This window comes from Pygocentrus nattereri, chromosome 7 (genome assembly GCF_015220715.1).
Source record: "Pygocentrus nattereri isolate fPygNat1 chromosome 7, fPygNat1.pri, whole genome shotgun sequence".
NCBI lineage: Eukaryota > Metazoa > Chordata > Actinopteri > Characiformes > Serrasalmidae > Pygocentrus > Pygocentrus nattereri.
This window is the reverse complement of record NC_051217.1, coordinates 43,240,840-43,259,475: the sequence shown is the minus strand read 5'-3', so window position 1 is coordinate 43,259,475 and position 18,636 is coordinate 43,240,840. Positions and strand designations below refer to the sequence as shown.

The window sequence follows — 18,636 nt, the reverse complement described above, 5'->3', positions numbered from 1 at the left end:
TACCAAAGCGCCGCAGCGCACCTCCGCCGTCCACCTCCGCGCATTCCTCCCTTCGCGACCTAGTCCCTCCCTCCGCCTTTCGCTCTCATCCCGCGCTTTCCTCTCCACCCTCATTCGACTCCCTACCGAGAAAACACCCCCCGCGGAAAATTTAACCGACTCGTGCCCCCCCCCAAAAAAAAAAACAACGTTTATTTGTATTTCTTACAAAATAAAGACTGTGGAGAAACTACACCCCCCCCTCACCCCCCCGCGCCCCCCCTCCTCCTCCTCCCCCTCCCGCTCCAGAAAGGAGTGAGAGAAATTCCTCCGCGCCGCGCGCGCCGTTGACTGTGAGAGAAGCTTTCAACTTCCACAGAAAAGCTGGAATCTGACGAACCCAGAAAAAGAGCGAGAGACGGAGAAAACTTTCGGCGAACGGCCGCTTTCGTGTGGCGAACCGGAGGGGGAGCATGTGAACGCCGCCGGGGCTAAACCGCCGCACTGAGAAAGGGGGAAAGCGGCGATGGCTGCGCCGTGTTGTGATTTTCTGTGTGAAATGCTAATTTGCTAATTTCGCTCTCGCTCGCGCTCTTCAACCGCCGTGGCTCGCGCTCCTCGCCCTCTCCGGTTCGAGCCATGCACCGCTACGGGGACGATTTGGGCCACCGGGCGAGCAAGCTGGTGGAAAACCTGTCGATCTACGACTCGTACGGGGACGGGAGAGCGGACCTCGGCGGGCTCGAGACCGATTTCTCTCCCGCCGCCGTGATGCTGTTGCACGGGATGAAAAGTAACGTGAAACGCGCGAACGGAGGCGGAGGCGTGGACGCAGCTTACATGACTGGGACTAACGTGAAAGTGCACGGCGCGGCGCCGCTGCCCGTACCTGTACCGTCTGCTGTGCGCACCGTGAACGGGACCCGGACAGCGCCGTCGCTGGACCTGTGCTCACCGGTAACGTTACGAGACGCAGCTCACGCGGACGACGACGATGAAGGAGGCGGAGGTGGCGGCAGCTTCTGCGCGCGATCTGAAGTCGCGCTGCCGTGCTACGGCGGCGGAGACCGGCACCGGCGATACTCGCCGCAGGAAGCACACAGTCTCCGCTACGGCACGTATGAGTCACCGGGACCGGGGAAGCAGCTGTGCCGGAACGGGGCGGGCAGCAGCACGAACACGGGGGCGACCACGAGCCCTCGCTCGAGCTGCAGCAGCGGCGGCAGCCCGCGCAGCAGCGTGCTCGTGCCGGGGCAGCAGCAGCAGCAGCAGGAGAGGTACGCGAGCCCCCGGTGCAGCCTCGCGCAGGGCGGCGAGGGCGTCGGCGGCGGTTGCGCGCTCAGCCCGCGTTCCAGCTACGCGAGCACGCACTCGAGCCTGAGCGGCTGCGACTGCACGAGCAGCAGCAGACCGAGCAGCAACCGGACCAGCGGCGTCAGCCTGGGCTACGACCAGCGGCACGCGAGCCCGCGCTCCAGCGCCGCGAGCCCCAGGTCCAGCTACTCCGCCTCCGCCGCTTCTTCCGCCGCAGCCGCCGCCGCCACCGCCAGCCCGCGCTCCAGCATCTCCAGCCACAGCTCGCGGGGCTCCATGAGCGCGGGGACCGAGCTACAGCTCCCGTCGCCCCGAGCTTCCGTGCTCGAGGACGCGCTGCAGCTGCAGGACTTCGGCGGCGAGGCCAACGGGCTCCACCACGGGCTCCATCACCGGCTCCACCTGCACGCCTTCCCCGCGCTGGACGACACCCAACACGTGCACGGCGGCGGAGAACCGGACCCCGGCGCTCCGGGGCAGAAGCTGAAGCTGCCCTACCAGGTGACCCCGAGCAGGGAGTGTGGGCCGAGCCAGGCGGAGAGGAGGCTCGAGGCCCTCACGCTCGAGCTCGAGAGAGAGCTCGAGAGGCACATGAAGAAAGAGTATTTCGGTGAGTAGAGAGTGAGACGGGTGAGAGTGATCAGGTCACTAATAAACCCCGGTGTGGTCATCTGTTAGTGATGAGAGTGACCGTTCAGTCCTGCGGGGGGGATCTACTTTTATTTACAGGTTCTTTGAGTTCACACACTTCAAAGGGTTCTTCGGTAAAGCCATTGGTTCTATGTAGAGTCTAGTGTGCATACGCGGTTCTTTGCATGGTGAAATGGTTCTTCAGATGGATGGAGAACGTTTTTAACCTTTTTAATAGATATATTTATATAGCACCAAAAAAGGTTCTGCTGTTGTTACGATGTCAGCAACAGAAGAACCTGTTTGGTCCTACATAGAACCATTTTCCCCAAGGTCCTGAATATAACCATACGCAACACATTCTACACCAAACTGCAGAACATTTTCACCATACAAAGAACTGTTCAAGCATGAGGTGGTTCTATATAGAGCTCATGTTTCTAAACAGAACCGTTGTTTTTACCAAATAACCCTTGAAGAACCATCTTTCTTGTAGAGCGTAGAGCAGAGTTTATTTGGGTTCACGACTTTGGTCGTACGCACTCAAAAGGGGTCTTTGGTAAAGGCAGTGGTTCTAAGCAGAACCCTGGGTTCTGTTTAGAACCCTCTCGTGCTTAAATGGTTCTTTGCATGGTGAAACGGTTCTTGGGATTGATCTAGAATCTTTCTGAAAATGCTTTTATATAGCACCGAAAAGGTTCTACTGCTGTTATGATGCCAAACTTACAGCAATAAAAGACCTTTTGTAGGTCCTGCATAGAACCGTTTTCCATAGCACGTTCTACATCAGTCTAAAGAACCTTTTCACCATGCAAAGAACTATTTAAGCAAGATGTGTTCCTATGAGAAGTCACTGTCTTTACTAAAGAACTATTGAAGAACCTTCTCTAAACCTTAGAAGTGTAGTGTTAGTTTGTTCGCTAGTTGAGTTCATACAGTTGAATTGGACTGAGTTTTCTTTTTACCAGGTCCATCCAGAACCTGAAATGTCTTGGTTTGTGATTTAAGTGGCCCGTTTTAGTCCCACAACGGGCAGTGAAGCACACACACACTAGGGGGCAGTGAGCACACTTGCCCAGAGCGGTGGGCAACCCTGTCCACAGCACTAGGGCAGTTGGGGGTTAGGTGTCTTGCTCAAGGGCACCTCAGTCATGTCCTGTCGGGTCTGGGGATCGAACCGGCGACCTTCTGGTCACAGGGCCGGGTCCCTAACCTGCAGCCCATGGCTGTATTGTGGGGTTCAGTATTGAGATTTTATTATTGGGATTTGCTGTTTTCCAAAACACTAAGGAGAAACTCCATTCAGATCCTGAACCGCATCGTAGAGTTTTACGTATTCCGGATGTTGTGTGATGTGGCTGAAAACTCGGAACCTCGTCGGATCGAGCCTTGCGTCTCACTGGTGTGTACTGCGTGTAAATAGTCTTTAGGGTAGTGAGGGTGTGAAGGTGTTCTATACTCATGTTCATTAATATAGGTGGTGTGTGGTGAGCTCTTGATTAAAATAGGGATAAACAGTAAACATATGGTATGTGAATAAGCTCCAGTAGAGCTTGTTTGTCCTAATTCATCAACACTTCTTAAGAAGAAACTTCTTCTTAAAGCCCACTTGCGTAGTTTTTACGAAGATCCTGACATTCACCAGTGTTTTCTTATATGGGTTTTGTTCTTAGGCGGGATCAGAGTCCACACACTCGAGTACAAAGGTGGCAGGAATTCCACGCTTTAAGACCTTTGTCTTAGGACCTTTCTCAAGAACACGTTTAAGAAAGAAAGAAGATACAGGTGATTGAGGCCGGGTGTTCTGGGGGCCTCTGGCATAAGTGTCCACATTACCCGATGGCCCACAGCACCAGAATCCTTCCTCATGCAGGTCTGTTGATGTCTGCATGGTACAGTGGCGCGGTGGGCAGCACTGTTGCCTCACAGCAAGAAGGGCCTGGGTTCGATTCCCGACCGGGCGACCAGGGTCCTCTCTGTGTGGAGTTTGCATGTTCTCTCCGTGTCTGCGTGGGTTTCCTCCGGGTTCTCAGGTTTCCTCCCACAGTCCAAAGACATGCAGTCAGGCCAATTGGACATTCTGAATTGCCCCTAGGTGTGAATGTGTCTGTCTGTCTACCCTGCAATGGACTGGCGACCTGTCCAGGGTGTTTCCTGCCTTCCGCCTGATGTCAGCTGGGATAGGCTCCAGCTCCCCCCCGCGACCCAGAAGGAGAAGCGGCTTAGAAGATGTGTGTGTGTGTGTGTGTGTAATGGGGAAAATGCCTGGGCTGCCCTCTTCACACTTCAGTTGAGCTAATTTATTTTGGAAATTTAAGAAAAGCAAAACTTTTTTTTTTTTCCTTTTTTTTTTCCCAGACCGTTTGAAGCTGCCAGTGTTGTTTGTATGTTTCCAAATGAGACCCCCAGGCTGCAGCTCAGTTCAGTCGCTTTGTATTGCAGCGAATAGTTTATCCGGTTCTGATCCAGAGGTCCACCAGCGCTCTTAAAAAGATGGTTCTTCAAGGGTTTTTTAGTAAAGAAAATGGTCCAGGTGTGGAACCGTGAACACTCAATGAACCCTTCGCACGATTAAAGCATTCTTTGTATCATAAAAGGGTTCTTCAGATTGATGGAAAATGTACGTGAACGTGCTGTAGATGGTTCTATGTGGAACCTTTTTGAAAAGGGTTCTGTATAGCAGCCAAAAAGGTTTTGCTGTTGTTACAAGTTTGACATTGTTTTCAAAAAGCTTCAATATAGAACCATCTACAGCCGAATCTCCATCAGTCTGAAGATCGCTTTTGTATTGTAAAGAACCTTTTAGTTATGCAAAGGGTTCTTTGAGTGTTCAGGGTTCTATACGGAACCGTTTTTCCCCCAAAGAGCCCTTGAACACCATACGCTGCACAGTTTTGTGTTTCTCCTACCCTGATTTAGGGAAAACAACCTGTGCGGTTCAAGTGAAGTACAGGATTAGTGGTAGGAAACACTGGACTAGGGGGGGATATACTGGGTGTTAAATCATGAAGCTGTATCACAATTTTCCAGCAAACTGAGAAGAAAACCTTTGGGATGGTCCCAGGAACAGGCTCTTCATAATAACAGCCCAGTAGAGCTCATTTGTTTGGGAATTAAACGGATCAGGGCGTTCTGTTGCTTACAGTATAGGTAGCCGTAGTTTGGGAGATTTTTGTTGATTATGGGGTTTGTGTGCTTTATTTCTGAGCAGGTTGGTCAGGATGGAGTACAGTGTGGGGACTGAAACAAAGCCCTGTTGTGTGTTTAAATGGGTGGATCTGAGTCATAAAACCAGGTGGGGTAATTTCCCGGATTAAGCCTGGTTTGGGACTAAGGTGTATTGTTCATGGTGACTCTCCGTTGTAAATGCTTTCAGTGAAATAGGCTTAATCTCCGTCTGGGAAACCAAACCGACCCCAATGCAAAGGTGATATTATCTATTATTTTAGAGTTTTAGAGCCGTACAACAGTATGTGGGAAGTTCTGGGTGAAAAACGGTGCAAAACCCTGTTGAGAGTGTGTGTGCTGAGCTGGGTGAATCATGGGATTTTCCAGACTTTAGCCCACCTGAGGGCAGTCTGCCAGAGTCGTGTATTACTGAGCCAAAGAAAAAACCTCTCTTGCCCTGCTAACAGTGGAAGTTTATTGATTCATTTGTTAGAAATTTGAAAGGAATATTCCAGTGTTTTTTGACCGGATCAGACCTACGCTATATGTTGGTTTCCCAGACAGGATTAAGCTTTGTCCTGGACTACACAGATTCTCCATTGGAAGGAAAGTCTAGTCCAGGCCTCGGAAACCGACCCAATGTGTCTTAAAAAGTTGAAGGCACCATTATGCCTCCTAAAATAGAGGGTATTTATAGGGAGTTTGTCTCCCTTTGCAGCTCTAACAGCTTCTATGAAGGCTTTACACTACATCTTGGAAAACTGCGCTGAGGCAATTTGGTTGGATTCAGATGCAAGAGCTACTCATGCTGGTTGATTAGTCACTTAGTGCCACTCAGAGTCTTATCAGAGGTATTGGATGGAGCTCCATCACTCCAGAGAGCACAGTTCCACTGCTCCACAGTGCAGTGCTGAGGGGCTTTTTACCACTAGCCCACACTAGGGCTAGAGCTGGGGGGGGTTGGTGACCTTAGGCTCATGTGCAGGTGCTCCAGAGCATCCCGTTCTATTGGTCATTGCTTGTCTGTGGAGACTTGACTTGTCTGCCTCCGTAAGTAGTGAGTGCACCCTAAAGTAGTTGCATTTTACTCATTGGAGGGATTATTAGGATACTCTTAGACACGGACTGTAGTTTCTGTACCGCCTTCCATTGTACGTGGTAAAAGAGCCCAGTGGCTGATGACTTGCTAGGCAGGTAGAGATGAGCTTGATAAATTCCTGTAAGTGTTTGTTTGCTAAAATAGTGCATAGAATTCCTTAAAATGTGTCTTTTTGTTTAGTCCAGCAGCCTGTAAATTTCTTTGTGTTCATCTGTCATGATTATCATATGTTCTTTTTGGGTGCGTGTTGTTTTATGTTTCCTGTAGCCGCTAGCAGAGACTAACTGGAGCATTAACTGAATGCTCTGGCCCGTTTTTTGCGTGCGTGACCAGCTGATTGCTGATTGGTTGTGGTCACACCAGGCCACGGCAGCAGGGCCACTGACCAATCATAGCGGAGACGGCTGGCATCCCGCTTGGCATGTCTGAAAAGGGCCCGTCGCCCTCTGTGAGATACACCCTCCCCACCGTCACCTCCCGTTAATGAGGTAGCTTGTCTGCTTTGGAGAGAGTATTTTAGGCTTACGTCTTCAGCGAGTTTGTTAAATGACTGTGTGCTGTGGTCAGTATTGCTGCATTTAACCCATAGAAGTTCAGAGTTATTACTGTCGTTTTGCTGTGCTGTTCGACTTTAGTTACGTAACTACATATCGCTGCTGTCGGATCAAAACCTCGCACCTCCAAAATGCCAACTTCACAGGAGAAGGGAAAAACATGCCTCACTTTTAATGTAAGTCAATGGAACCAGATGTTTTTCCAAGTAATTTTGGGTCATTTCTTTTGGCCCATTCATCATGAAATTCACATAAAATATAAGGACCACGAGTATTTTCAAATGATGTCAAAGACAGAAAAACGATGCTTAATTACATATTAAATGCATAAAAATATTCAAGTTAATTTGATATGTTTGATTTATTATTTTTTTTTTCCTGTTACGATTTCATGGAATAACAACAGTATCGTAAAAATACAAACCAAGACTGAACACACAGCAGAAACGTCTCATTAAATTCCACTCATCATGAAGGATCTCCCCTTGTTCTTACAAACACACCAGTTCCTCCACTTGTCGAGCAACAAGTGATGATGTAAAATTCCGACATGCTTTTGTTCGTCGGCATTGACGTTGACTTCTAAGGGTTAAAAGGAGGGATGGACGTTCGATGTCACTGACCACATTTCACATTTTGAGCCTGTATCCCAGGAGACCTCTTGAGTTGGAGATTTCTTTGTGTTCCTTTTAGTTTTCCGTTCTAACAAACATGTTTGGTCGGACACAAAACGAATCGCATCGGATCCAAATATCTGAATTCTTTAACTGACCGCAGTGTAATCTTGTGTGATGGCGTGGTGGACGTTCCTGTCGAGCTGCCGTCACAGATGCTGTTTCGTTGGCAGAGGTTTGGTAAATTTGCTCTATAAAGGGTTAAATAAGCTGGTGACCAGGAGGTTATCGATGCGGGAGGCAACTGCTGAGGCACCACCAACGTCACAACGATGTTATTATTAATATAACATTTTAATAAGTATTTGCCTTTTTGAAGCAGCACCACTACAGCATGCTTGTTTATAGCAATGAAGAGCATTGTGCGATACTATTAGGAATATTAAAATAAATACAAATATCATTGATGCAGTACGTAGTGACTTTAATGTATGTAAATGTGTTTTGTTTACCCGTTTCCAAATCGCTCCTCATAGAGAGCCCAGTGTTGTGGTTGTCATGTAGTACCGGGTTCGGCTAATTAGTACTTCCTTGAGTTAAGTCAGGTGTGCCTTTGATGGAATTCAAACAATCCATGCGATGTCTGAGGAATTCAGGAACCAAACATTGTTCTACAGACTAGCTTTTCAAAATGAGAAATTCTTGTTCTGTTCTTCATGTTCATTTGTATTTATTTTCATGATGTATAGAGGTTTTATCGGCAAAAACACTTATTTCTAAGAGATGTAATGTTACACAATGTGCTGATGTAAGACTTTCGCGCTGTAATACGTAAATAATAAACATGTTTTATCATTCTGGCCACAGATTTGTCTTTCTGAACCGAGTGGCCAGTACAAATCATTATATCTGTCTTTGCCTGTTTAAAAGAGAGGCTTCCATCATCCTGATGCTTCCGGCAGCAGTCGAGTTGCTGTAGTGTGTGTGGTGGCTATAGTGTGTGTTCCTAGACTGCAGCATGCGAGGCTCTCTGGAATGACACAAATGAGTGTTTTCTTTCCGAGGGAAATTGTAATTTCTGGTTTGTGCTGTTTCCTCAGACGTGCTCTCCGTCATACACACTGTCATTCACACAATTACTCAATTAGTCTCACACACACACACACACACACACGCCCGCACTGCCTCTCCCTCTCATCCTTTCACTCACCCAGACAAACACACACCTCCTCACTCATTGCCTGTTGCAGTTAAAGGCTAAATAAAGGCTCTGCTGTTCCCAGCTGATGCAGCGATGCTGCTGTTTAGGCTGCGGGTTGGAGCAGACAGGGTTGATGGTTATGTAAGAGTGTGAGGTTGTCAAACTCTTCTATACCACAGCCTTGCTCTCGGCTTGTTCCACTGGATGTGTTTTTTGTGCTTCTCTAATGATGTTTTAAGTTTTATTTGCTTATTTAGCTCTTTGTCCGTCTAGCTGTTTATACACCTTTCTGTTTATTTAACCATTTGCATGCGTACATAGCCGTTCACTTTATGTTAGTTTATATTAGGCATGGCTGAATGATTTAGGGAACTTCAACTGTGGTTTATTCAGCCAGTGATTCTAATTGAAATGTGATTATTGTCTATCAATGAAGCACCAGGCTTTCTTCCCTTCAAGAGAACCAGCACACCCGTTTCTCTGGACTTGCAGTTTGAATGCCGAATGTCGATTGCCAGTTTGCAAGCTCAGCATTTTTAGGTTCAATTTCCCTGATTAAAACTTAAGGCAGTGTTGAATACTGCAGGACATAATAAAAGCCGTGGCACTTGCTTATTGAAAGTTGTGCTCTTTTGATTTGATGAATGGACCAAATAACGGCCTAAAATTACTTGGGGAAAAAAGTCTGATTCCATTGACTTAGATGAAAAGTAAAATAGGTTTTGTCCTTTATCTGTAAAGTCATCATGCTGGAGATATGAGGTTTTCTTCTTACAACATTGATTTTATATTTGTGTATGTTTACCCATGTGATACATGTATATACACTATATTGCTAAAAGTATTCACTCACCCATCCAAATCATTGAATTCAGGTGTTCCAATCACTTCCATGGCCACAGGTGTATAAAGCCGAGCCCCTAGGCCTGCAGACTGCTTCTACAGACATTAGTGAAAGAATGGGTCGCTCTCAGGAGCTCAGTGAATTCCAGCGTGGTACCGTGATCGGACGCCACCTGTGCAGCAAGTCCAGTTGTGAAATTTCCTCACTACTAAATATTCCACAGTCAACTGTCAGTGGGATTATAACAAAGTGGAAGCGATTGGGAACGACAGCAACTCAGCCACGAAGTGGTCGGCCACGTAAAATGACAGAGCGGTCAGCGGATGCTGAGGGGCATAGTGCGCAGAGGTCACCAACTTTCTGCAGAGTCAATCACTACAGACCTCCAAACTTCATGTGGCCTTCAGATCAGCTCAAGAACAGCGTAGAGAGCTTCATGGAATGGGTTTCCATGGCCGAGCAGCTGCACCAAGCCTTACATCACCAAGCGCAATGCAAACCGTGGAATGCAGTGGTGTAAAGCGCCGCCACTGGACTCTAGAGCAGTGGAGACGTGTTCTCTGGAGTGACCAATCACGCTTCTCCGTCTGGAAATCCGATGGATGAGTCTGGGTTTGGCGGTTGCCAGGAGACGGTACTTGTCTGACTGCATTGTGCCAAGTGTAAAGTTTGGTGGAGGGGGGATCATGGTGTGGGGCTGTTTTTCAGGAGTTGGGCTCGGCCCCTTAGTTCCAGTGAAAGGAACTCTTAATGCTTCAGCACCAAGAGATTTTAGACAATTTCACGCTCCCAAATTTGTGGGAACCGTTTGGGGACGGTCCGTTCCTGCTCCAACATGACTGCACACCAGTGCACAAAGCAGGTCCATAAAGACGTGGATGAGCCAGTTTGGTGTGGAAGAACTTGACTGGCCTTCACAGAGTCCTGACCTCAACCTGATAGAACACCTTTGGGATGAATTAGAGCGGAGACTGTGAGCCAGGCCTTCTCATCCAACATCAGTGTCTGACCTCACAAATGTGCTTCTGGAAGAACGGTCAGAAATTCCCATAAACACTCCTAACCCTTGTGGAAAGCCTTCCCAGAAGAATTGAAGCTGTTATAGCTGCAAAGGGTGGGCCGACATCATATTAAGCCCTATGGATTAAGAATGGGGTGTCATATGCGTGTGAAGCCAGACGAGCGAATACTTTTGGTAATATAGTGTGTGTGTGTGTGTGTGTGTGTGTGTGTGTGTGTGTGTGTGTGTGAGTGAGTAAGTAATTCTCTGGCTGTTTTCTTCCATATTTGCTGGGATGTTGGAGAGAGGATGCCTTTGTGTGCAGGTTTGCTTTTAGAGCATACATGTGAAAGTCCAAACTTCCTTTTTTTTTTTAAAGTGTAAAAGAAAACCCACTCTGTTACCGTGACAACGGCTCCCCTAAAAATTGATAGGATCTTGCTGAGCATTCGGCTTCATGGCTCTGTTTTCTATCTCTTGCTCACTTTGTGTTTCGCTTCGTTTCTATTTCTTCACCACCTCTCTCTCTCTCTCTCTCTCTCTCTCTCTCTCTCTCTCTCGCCCTCGCCCTCGCCACCCCATTTTTCCTTACCCCCCCCGCCCCCCTTTACCTGACACCAAATTCTTGGCACACAATGCTGGCTTGGCTTCCAGACGCAACCAGTGGGGGTAAAGTCTGATCATCTGCTCAGAATGATAATGAACACAGTCACTCAGACTCGCGTTTTGCCGTGGCTTTGTCGGGCCGTGTGTGCGCTGATACACCCACGCATAGCCCCAGGCTCCTCTCTCCTGTGAATAAATAAAGGCAGGTGGTGCTTTCTGGCCAGAAGGATAGATAAACACTGTTTAGAAGCTTGACTGAAACAGATTGTGGAATGTGCTACAGTAAAGTGATGCATTGAGTGAATACATCACTCTCCCATGAATATACAGTGCATCCGGAAAGTATTCACAGCGCTTCACTTTTTCCACATTTTGTTTTGTTACAGCCTTATTCCAAATTGAATTAAATTAATCTTTTTCCTCTAAATTCTACACAAAATACCCCATTGTGACCATGTGAAAAACGTTTTCTCGAGAGTTTTGAAAATTTATTAAAATTAAAAAACAAAGAAATCATATTTACATAAGTATTCACAGCCTTTGCTTAATACTTTGTAGAACCACCTTTGGCAGCAACTACAGCCTCAAGTCTTTTTGAATATGATGCCACAAGCTTGGCACACCTATCTTTAGGCAGTTTTGCCCATTCTTCTTTGCAGTACCTCTGAAGCTCCATCAGGTTGGATGGGAGACGTCTGTGCACAGCCATTTTCAGATCTCTCCAGAGATGTTCAATCGGATTCAAGTCTGGGCTCTGGCTGGGCCACTCCAGGACATTCACAGAGTGGTCCTGAAGCCACTGCTTTGAGATCTTGGCTGTGTGCTTCGGATCGTTGTCCTGCTGAAAAATGAACCGTCGCCCCAGTCTGAGGTCAAGAGCGCTCTGGAGCAGGTTTTTATCCAGGATGTCTCTGTACATTGCGGCATTCATCTTTCCCTCTATCCTGACTAGTCTGCCAGTTCCTGCTGCTGAGAAACATCCCCATAGCATGATGCTGCCACCACCATGCTTGACTGTAGGGATGGTATTGGCCTCGTGATGAGCAGTGCCTGGTTTCCTCCAAACATGACGCCTGGCATTCACACCAAAGAGTTCAATCTTTGTCTCATCAGACCAGAGAATTTTGTTTCTCATGGTCTGAGAGTCCTTCAGGTGCCTTTTTGCAAATTCCAGACGGGCTGCCTTGTGCCTTTTACTAAGGAGTGGCTTTCGCCTGGCCACTCTGCCATACAGGCCTGATTGGTGGATTGCTGCAGAGATGGTTGTCCTTCTGCAAGGTTCTCCTCTCTCCACGGAGGAACGCTGGAGCTCTGACAGAGTGATCATTGGGTTCTTGGTCACCTCCCTGACCAAGGCCCTTCTCCCCCGATCGCTCAATTTAGACGGCCGGCCAGCTCTAGGAAGAGTCCTGGTGGTTCCGAACTTCTTCCATTTACGAATGATGGAGGCCACTGTGCTCATTGGGACCTTCAACGCAGCAGTAATTTTTCTGTATCCTTCCCCAGATTTGTGCCTCGAGACAATTTTGTCTCGGAGGTCTACAGACAATTCCTTTGACTTCATGCTTGGTGTTTGCGCTCTGACATGCAGTCAACTGTGGGACCTTATATAGACAGGTGTGTGCCTTTCCAAATCATGTCCAATCAACCACAGGTGGACTCCATTTAAGCTGTAGAAACATCTCAAGGATGATCAGTGGAAACAGGATGCACCTGAGCTCAATTTTGAGCTTCATGGCAAAGGCTGTGAATACTTATGTAAATATGATTTCTTTGTTTTTTAATTTTAATAAATTTTCAAAACTCTCGAGAAAACTTTTTTCACATGGTCACAATGGGGTATTTTGTGTAGAATTTTGAGGAAAAAGATTAATATAATTCAATTTGGAATAAGGCTGTAACAAAACAAAATGTGGAAAAAGTGAAGCGCTGTGAATACTTTCCGGATGCACTGTAATAGGGCTAAATCTTGTATGTCCAAATAAATCTAGATGCCACTTTTAATGAGTTCAGCTACTTTAAGGTGAAGCTGACTCTGGTGTTCAGTTGTGCACGCAGCTTGTGCAACCGCCATAGAGAAGCACGGACCAATAGAACGAGATGCTCTGAAACTGCACAAGGTCACTGTGCCCAGTGCTAAGGGACTGGGCTGTGGAGTGTTGGAGCTCCATCCTAGTACGTTTGGGATGAGCTGGAGTGGCGTTTGTGATCCAGAACTGATCCTCAGACATCAGTACCTGACCTCACCAACATGTAGTGTGATGCCTTCAAAGAACAGCAGGGCTGTTACTGCAGCAAAGCAGAACAAACTCCACATTAATGCCCTGGATTCTGAAGAAACACTGGATGATCAGATGTCTTTGAAATTTCAGACACAGTGATCCATCAGTGCAGCTATTTCAAAAAGTAGACGGGAATATCAATAGCCATGTTTACATGCAGCCTAGTAATCCATTAATAATCCGACTAATAACTCAATCGGAATTGAATACGTCCATGTAAACACCTTAATCGGAATAGTCTAGTCGGAATACAATTTCTATCCGATTGAGCAAGCTGGTTAAACCTCTAAAAAAATCGGTTTAATAGAAGAATAATAGCCATGGCAACGCCTGAATCCGATTACATTCCAATCGGAACGTGTAAATATGTTCTGTACGTCGCGTCATAGTGAGAGTTTATACACTGGAGATCTACCACCCTGTACAGTTTTGCTCCGACTGTGATTTAACATGCGTGATCCAGATAGTGAAGGCTTTTGGGAGCATCTGTATATCTGAGTCAGTTGTGTTGGATCTGAGATCTCCAGGGTGGAAAGGGTTGAGCACCCCTGCAGTAGGAGACGCAGAATCTGGAGTTATAGAGTCTTACAGTGGCTTTTTATTCCTTTTGTACGTTCTCATAAGTTTGTATCTGAAGAGTTGGTGCTTGGTTGTAGGGAGGACTCCCAGCTCCTGCAGTGCTTTTTGGGATGCCTGGCAATGGTCATGTTGGACAGTGTATGTTCTGGGGGGCTCATGGGGTCTGAAATTAAGAGTGGACAAGCACTCTCTTCCTCCACCATTCTCCCTGCTGACCAAGCGAACCCTGACCACATCCTCGGGCGCTCTGACTTTCGCCAGCAGTTTGGAAACATCGAGACCTCTTGGCTCATGGCTTTCTCTCTCTTTTTTTTGTCCTTGGCAGATAAATCATTGTTTTCAACAATTTTAAGCCAATTTGATTGCGGATAAATGCGTGATTGTAATCAGGATCGGTTGGTAATGGAATACGTGTAACGGCGTTATGTAATCAGGATACAAAAGAAGGAGCTGTTACCAGTTACAGTAAAAAAAAAAAAATTAAGGAGTCATCAGTTTACAAGTACACTAAAAACAGGGCGATTACCAGCAGGATTACAACCAAATGCAGGCTTTTTGTCTTTCGCCAAAATTTAGTTTTAATAATAAATGAGTCTTGTTGTGTAGACTTTCCAGTAGCAGTGCACTTTATTCAGCCATCCGATAAAATGTTATTATTTATGTTCTTCTTGGCTGAACTGATAAGTGCTGTTTCTCTGAATCAGGATTTGAACCTGGGTTCTACAGTAACAGACTGACGGCAGTAAACTCTTTATTCTCATTTGTTGCTCCGCAAAATTCTAGTTTGACCGAGTATAATTCACACTTCTCTTTTTCTTTTTTTAAACCTGCCGGGTCTTTTAAACTCCTTGAGACCACCGGTGGTTCCAAAACCGCACTTCATCATGTTCTTCATAACGTTCATACTCCATAAGCTCCATTCAGAAGCTGGGCGTCGTGTGAGGCTGTAGCTCTTCTCTCCAGTCTAATAGACGGTGATGTCATTTTAAACCCTTATAATAAAAGAAGCTGAACTTTGTTTTTCTACTGAAATTCGACCCGTTTTTCCCCAAATCTGGGCTCTAAACTATAAACAGACGGCGTCTCTTCAGTGATCTGCTCTGGAAACATCACTTTTAGAGAATAACACAAAGAGCATTGGAGATTTTTGGCTTTCAGCGGTAAATTATAAGCATGTAGCAATAAATATGATAAAAAAAAAAACACGTTCTGTTAGTTTGAGGGGCTTTTACAAATAAATAAAAATTAACATTTATTTTATGCAGTTACTGAATAATTTGTCTTACGATTTGGTCACGTAAATTCAAATGGACAAACCAAAATACCCTGGAGCATAAGAGGTAAACCGTCTGAAATGTGAAGAGAGCGAATGAAATAGCAAAACATCAAGTTAGTTTTTATTATTGTTAAAATGTCGTTTTGAACTTTAATTTTTTTTTTTGTAATCAAACGTCTTGAATGAAAGCCAAGTAATCCAAAAGTAACAAAGTAATCAGATTACAATACTTTAAAGTAGAATTCATTCGATTTAGGCTACAACTGTTTTTTTAAGTTAGTAATCTATAATGGGATGCCTTTTTCAAGAAACCCTCCGAACGCTGATTTTAATCCTGTACATTTTGATGAATATATCAAAGTGTTAGTAGGAACCAAAGAAAAGGAAATGTTAGATGTGTCCAGAGTGATGACCAGAGCTATGAATGATTTTAAAATGACTGAGTGTCATTCTTGTGAAAGTGGTGTCCAGAATGCCTCTAATCTCACAAGTGTTGATCAAACCTTGACAAGAAAAATACTGTAAATGGATGATTACAGATTTAATAATTTATTAATTATTTAATAATTTACTAACTTAAGTAATTAATTAAAAGCTTCTTCCCAAAATGTTTGCGTAGTCTCCTGTATACGTGACTGTTTTGTGTGAGGTGTTTTGGGTTGATGATTCAGCGCGTTTACTGTAACATTGGCTGTGTTTACAATCAAAGATGTATGTCAGTCCGATTGAATATATTCCGATTACAGATTCAGACTGAGGTGTTTGTGCACCGTCTATTAAACAATTTGATGGACGATCGTCGTTTACATGCGTGCTGCAAGTAATCCGATGCAAAATGATGGAGACCCACGTTACCATGACGGCGAACTTCACGAGTCCAGTCAGAGTGAGATGAGCAGCAGTGACCAGTGCTTGTTTTTAATTGCATTAAAATGATGTCAGACTCAGGAAAACGTCCTTCACATGTCCTTATTAAAGAAGGCCGAGAGGGATTTGTCGTGTTCTGAGACACACGAGCTGGACACCATGCCGAACGCTATAAACTCTCACTATGATGCGACGCACATGCAGAACGGACTTAAAATTTCCGGTAGGGAATTTAATCGGATACAGGCGTTTACATGGCTGTTATTCTTCTACTTAACGGATTATTTAGAGGCTTACCCACCTCATTCAGTCGGATAGAAATTGTATTCCGAATTACCTCAATCGGACTAGACTATTCCAACTGAGGTGTTTACACGGACGTTCTATTCCGATTAAGCTGATAGTTGGATTATTAACGGATTATTAGGCTGCATGTAAACGTGGCTAGTGCTTTTAATGATGACTCAGACTATTTTAGGCTACATCTGACAGAAAGGAATATTCTGTGAGCCTTTCCTGAAAGCTAATTTGTTTATAGCGCACGGCGCTCCTGTTTTCTCAGGAATTGTAATGAAAAGCAGCGCGACAGGAAATAGTGCGGGCTTTGGCCAAGCAGAGAACAATGCGAGCCGCTGCAGCTCTCGCTGCGCTGTTATCCCAGCTGTTAGCAGTCACAAACGCAGGAGGCTCGGAGAGGAAGCGGTACCAATGTGTACCAGGTGAGGGTAAGTGAAGCTTGAAGGAGCTACTCAGAACATTGGGCCTCATTCACTGATATCGTCCTGAGCTTTTTCTTAAATTAGTGCTTGAGAAAGGTCCTAAGAAAAAGGCCTAAACCTCAGAATTGTGGTACCTTTGTGCTCTTGGGTGTGCCCTTAGAACACATCTCAAATAAGAAGACACTGGTGAATATAAGAATCCTTGTGAAAACTGCGTGAGTGAGAACCTCTCTGGCAGGGATGCACTCATATGGGAATACTGGGCCGAATCCCGTATTGTCTGAGCGGTTTTTATCCATTGCCAGTATGTCTGCATTCATGTTGAAGGAATGTACAGCTGTGTAACATGTTTAATACTCTGTTATATGTCTTCCTATTTTGTTTATGGCCATGTCTGTCACACCTGTCACTTGTCATGTGTAGACCGGGCCTGATCTTGGCATCACTCCAGCTATGACAACTGGGTCAGTCCATTGTTTTACGGGCCGGTTGGGTGTCTGATACCTGTGCGCAAGAAGTAAACGTCAGTTCTCCAGACATACAGCTAGCTCCCTTGTTTGTGACGGGAGTTGGGTTCTTCAACGTGTAGAAATGACACTGGATTTATATGGATTAGGGTTATGAATTCAGATGGATTGTTCTATATAGCGTCAAAGGGGTTCTTCTGTTATTACAGACTTGGCGTCGTAACAGTCGACCACTTTTTGATGCTCTATAAAGCCACTTTTCAAAAAGGTGCTCTGTAGAACCATCTGCAGCACATTTAACGTCACTCCGAAGAAACATTTCACAATGCACAGAACCCTATTTCCATGCAAAAGGGTTCTTTTGAGTGTTCATGGCTCTGTATAGAACGTTTTCTTTTCTTAAGAAACCTGGAATGACTATCATTTTTGAGAGTGTAGCTTACATTAGACAGCTTTTTAGATTCCCTCATACCACTTGGTGCCTGCGATCATGTAAATACAGTAAATCTGTATAATAAGAAATCTGTAAATATGCAAACGGATACTTTTATTTCTACTCTCATACTTTTAATTTGTCTTTTTATTTATTTTCTGTGTAGAATATGTAAGATTACGTGCAGTCATACGTCTTGCTACTGAAACACTGCAATTTTGGGATCAGTAAAGATCTTATCTGTCCGTCCGTTTATCCGTCCATCCATCCCCATTAGTTACCTTAGATCAGGAAGCGCTGCAGTGGGGAAGAGCAGGTTTAGTTCAACGTCAGGAAAGCGCTTCTGAACGTCAGTGAAGTGTGTCTGTAGCGCAGTGACGGCAGGAGTCGTGCCTGATGCTGCCGCATCTGAGGAAGTGTTGTGATTGGCTGGTTGAGCTGTAGTCGGACATACTCTAAAGCTGAGTACTGAGCGAAGAGAGACTTAGCAGCGCTGCTAACACTGTGCACTTTAAACCAGGCGGTGAACATGCTAAGACAGTCTCTGTACAGCCTGTTTTACCTAAAAAGGTTTAAAAAAAAAATCTGTTTATGCCTCGATGGTCTGTTCAATCAAGTAGAGGACAGTCGGCATGGCCTGGGTAGCAAATGTCGACTTTTTTCCTCCTTCGTTTTTCAAGCCCGTTTATCCGCTTGTACTGGGGAACTCATTGTGCTTGTCTGTTTTTCAAAGCGAGCCGAAATCACACAGGTGTATGTCTGGTGGGAATTTGTCAGGGCAGAATGTTTGAAGTGACCAGTTTCTGTGTCCAACAGTCATATAATCAATATCTGCCTCTGTTCATTAGTGAAGCAGCGTACACTTGGCTTATTGGTATCGGTGAAGTATGAGTAGATGAGGGCGGTATAGACCCGATACCCGACACCAGTATTGTTATCGATGCATCCATAGTTCCAATATAGTCAAGCGATGAGGTTTTTCCTCTTAAATATTGGTTCCGGTC

At 45.6% G+C, this 18,636-nt stretch overlaps 1 protein-coding gene across 1 annotated transcript in view; it reads left to right on the top strand.

Moving 5' to 3' along the window:
• Positions 1-326: 326 nt before the first annotated feature.
• LOC108431706 (WT1 interacting protein) overlaps positions 327-18,636 on the top strand; it is a 46,677-nt gene continuing 28,367 nt past the window's right edge. The window contains exon 1 of the mRNA XM_017705040.2: positions 327-1,903. Within this exon, the coding sequence (XP_017560529.1) occupies positions 619-1,903 (1,285 nt within the window). The 5' untranslated portion in view covers positions 327-618. The remainder of the gene's footprint in view (positions 1,904-18,636) is intronic.